General features: G+C 40.5%; 1 protein-coding gene across 1 annotated transcript in view; it reads right to left on the bottom strand.

The window, feature by feature from the left end:
• LOC101861948 (type 1 phosphatidylinositol 4,5-bisphosphate 4-phosphatase) overlaps nucleotides 1–3672 on the bottom strand; it is a gene marked incomplete at its 3' end in the record, with an annotated part of 17237 nt that overhangs the window by 6872 nt on the left and 6693 nt on the right. The window contains 1 exon segment of the mRNA XM_013081740.1: nucleotides 2926–3095. Within this exon segment, the coding sequence (XP_012937194.1) occupies nucleotides 2926–3095 (170 nt within the window).

Below are 3672 nucleotides of genomic sequence, written 5' to 3' on the forward strand. Positions count from 1 at the left end.
TTGAACCAATGTAATATTACACTTTTGTGAGGTGAAAAAAATAAGGAAAAAAGGGTGGCCTTGGTCAAGAAAGGCTGCATGGTATGCAGAAGCCACAAGGAATGTGGAAAATATATTCCAAGTATTGCAGTATTGAAGAGGCACAGGGCTTTACACAGGAACAAATGAAGGTGGGGGAAGAGGAGACAGAGCAGGAAGTTGAAACAGGACCCATATTTGGAAGACAGCTCATCGGATGTCCCTGTCTTTAAAAAAAATATATTGACATAATGATGAACACTGCCTTTGTTGATGATAACTAATTTCACTTTTTGTTTTAAGCATAATGATCAGTAATAATAACAGATGCAGTAGAATCCTGATAAAGTCAACTTTTGCTTACAGTCAACACCTCACTGTGGTCATGTTTCTTACCTTCTTTGTTTAAATAGTTCTGTTTCTGATACATGTACAATCAACCACAGTGTTAACCTTGCGTAAAGTCAACAATTTGGGGCTAAATCCTAAGATGAATTCATTTAAGAGCTAGTGGTGTACACACCTCCAATTATTTTGTTCTCTCATTATCTCTTGTTTTGGTGACAACTTCAGAATTTATACTCACTTAAATTGAGCTAACATCTTATTACCAGGTACTTTGTAATTTTGTAGCTGTCATCTTCAATTTTCAATGGTACAATGGATAAAGTAAACCTTGCTCAAAGTCAACACTCCTTTTCGGTCCCGAAATCCACTGTAATTTGTTTTATTTGTAATTAAGGCGCTTTTGAAATTGACATATGAGTCTCAATTTTTTCCTTATTAGTAAGAAAGAGTGTATGCAACATTTTGCTGGAATAATCTACTCTGTAATTTTTAAAATAAAAGTAGAACTGCATAATATTATTATGTGCATACGTATGATATCTATGTACGTGTTCCGTGCAATTTACGGATCTTGAGATCGTGCGCTGCACGTTTTAGCGATCGTATAATTGCCTGGCAATCTTAAGATTGTTGGGCAATTTTAAGATTGCGCTACGCGTTTTAACGAATATATACTTGTATCCTTCTTGTAAGCTCTTCAGTTTCATATCTAATTTTAATTTTGATTTTAATTTTCATATTATGTTTGCACTTTTGAAAATATACATGAATGTTCCTTGGTGTGAGTAAAAGAATAAAGATGGACGTGAATTATACGATTGTTAAAATGAGCAGCACAATCTTAAGATTGGCGCACAATTATACGATCGTTAAAATGCGCGGATTGCGCCGATCTGTAAATTGCGCGGAACATGCATGTTTTTCATGAATCTATTATCTATTTGCAGTGGCCGAATTTTGCTATTCAAAAGGCTTTTTAATGGCTGCATCGATCGACATGCGGTTTTCGCCAAAAGATTCTTTAAAATATTCTCCAGAGCATGGCGCCCTTCGTTTTTTCAGTTTAGAGACAGTTTTGCTGCAAAAAGCTAAATTTCTTTATTTCGCCGATCGCTTTTGTAGGTCGACGCTTCTGTTTTTGTAATTTTAGAAAACCCATTCCAGTAGAGTGTAAACATAGTAGGCCAATGACTTTTAGTTGATATTAAAGCACCGATCGTCCCTTTCATCGAAAGGGGGCCCAGCTTGTATTATGTAAAGCGCGTGGAACATTGATTGTGACACGGATTTATGCGATATAAATGTCGTATTATTAGTATTATAAGCGAACAATGTACTATTACGGGGACGGGGGAGGCAAAAGTAAGAAAAGTGTAAGAGGGGGGGGGTAAAAAAAAGTACCAAAAAAGGTGTAAGATTACATTTGAACAGCCCCTAATAACCTACACTGAAAAATATAGTGCAGTCAAAATTTGTGGCCCAACTTATCCTTAAATATCTCTTCACTTGGTCAATTATTGTCACCTATACTCTGCATAGATGTTTGTACCAATGTGTCAAAACTTATATATATATATATATTTCCACAACAGTTTAGGCTAGATCAAAGAACTTTTTTTCCTAAATTTATCAAATTATGCTATGAATCTCGTCATGCGGAAAATGGGATTGTTCACAGCACTTCCCGCTTCTCACACACATTTTGCATAAAAATGGCCTACGTCACAGCTCGCCAATGACAATTTTTAGTAGCAAAACTTATTACTAATATTACAAGATATTACTTATATAGGCCTAGGGCAGGCAGAGGAGAGGATCGTGACCTCTCGGCTATTTGCCAACAGGATCTTTTTGCACTAGGCCTACATTTGGCATGTGGGCGGCCAAGATGCTCTGTCTTAACAGCACATATATGTTAAAAACAGCAAGGAAATGTGACCATGACAGTGCACATACAGTCGTGTTCTCACTCACTCTCTCTCTCTCTCTCTCTCTCTCTCTCTCTCTCTCTCTCTCTCTCTCTCTGTCTTTCTCTCTCTGTGTGTCTGTCTGTCTGTTTGCCCCTCTCTCTCTCAGTCTGTTTGTCTCTCTCTGTTTGTCCCTCTCTCTCTAACCCCCTCTCACTCTGTCTGTCTGTCTGTCTGTCTGTCTGTCTGTCTGTCTGTCTGTCTGTCTGTCTGTCTGTCTGCCTGTCTGTCTGTCTGTCTGTCTGTCTGTCTGTCTGTCTGTCTCTGTCTCTCTCTTTCTCTCTCTCTCTCTGTCTCTCTCTCTCTCTCTCTCTCTCTCTCTCTGTATCTCTCCCTCTCCCCCCTCTCCCCCCCTTCTCTAACCACTAAGCTACCTGACCCTTAATCGTGAGACTGCGGGTTAGAGGTTTCGAGCCTCAGCCCAGTCCGGCTTTGTGTGCTTAGGAAGAACCACTTTACACGAAATTCCGATTTACTAGCTCGAATCGGTCCTTTCGGAGATGGACATTAAACTTGGAGCTCCCGCCAATACATGTAGTTTGAAAGAGTCGTTAAGCCTATACTATTTCACCAATTTGAGAACGTGACGTACCGTACCCTCCTTGCACGTAGGACACTGTACCACGGTCAAGTGACGCTGACCCTCAAGGTTGATGACAGCCTGACACACCTGGCAGTTGATTGTAGACTCTCCCGCCGTCGGGACTGGGCTGTAGGGTGGCGGAAGGTCACCTTGACCCATCGGTACTGTGTAGATTCCACCTAGAGTCAAGGGCAGTCAAAGAGCAGCCAGTCAATGGGCAGTTAGTCAAAGAGCAGTTAGTCAATCAGCAGTTAGTTTAGTTTAGTTTTAGTGAGGTTTTACGACGCTCGCAACTGCATAAGGTGATATGAGCACCGAGGGATGGGTGTCAACAGAGAAGTCTATACGGGGAACGAAGCTTACTCTGCTCACCTTTCTAGCCCCAGCAGCAAAAAGTCTACTTTAACTATCAAGGCACCCAAGAAATAGCAGTTTCCAAGAGAGTGAGAAACATACAAAAGAAGTAGAGAGAAAAATGACGATAGTAAGGATGAGGAAAGAAAAAGCTGCACTCAGTATGAGTATGACTTTGATAAATCAGCCCATTTACAATTCTACTGGGAATAAGAACATGTTAATACCCCCCGCACCTTTGGGATTGGCCTCAAAACACTTCAGTCAGTAGCACTGCCCTGGTTTTGGGGGGGGGGGGGATGAGCAGTTAGTCAAAGACCAGTTAATCAAAGAGCAGTTACTCAGTGAGTAGTTAGTCAAAGAATAGTTAGTCAAAAAGCAGTCAGTTAAGAAGTTAGTCAA

Source organism: Aplysia californica, unplaced genomic scaffold (assembly GCF_000002075.1).
Source record: "Aplysia californica isolate F4 #8 unplaced genomic scaffold, AplCal3.0 scaffold00144, whole genome shotgun sequence".
Classification (NCBI taxonomy): Eukaryota; Metazoa; Mollusca; class Gastropoda; order Aplysiida; family Aplysiidae; genus Aplysia; species Aplysia californica.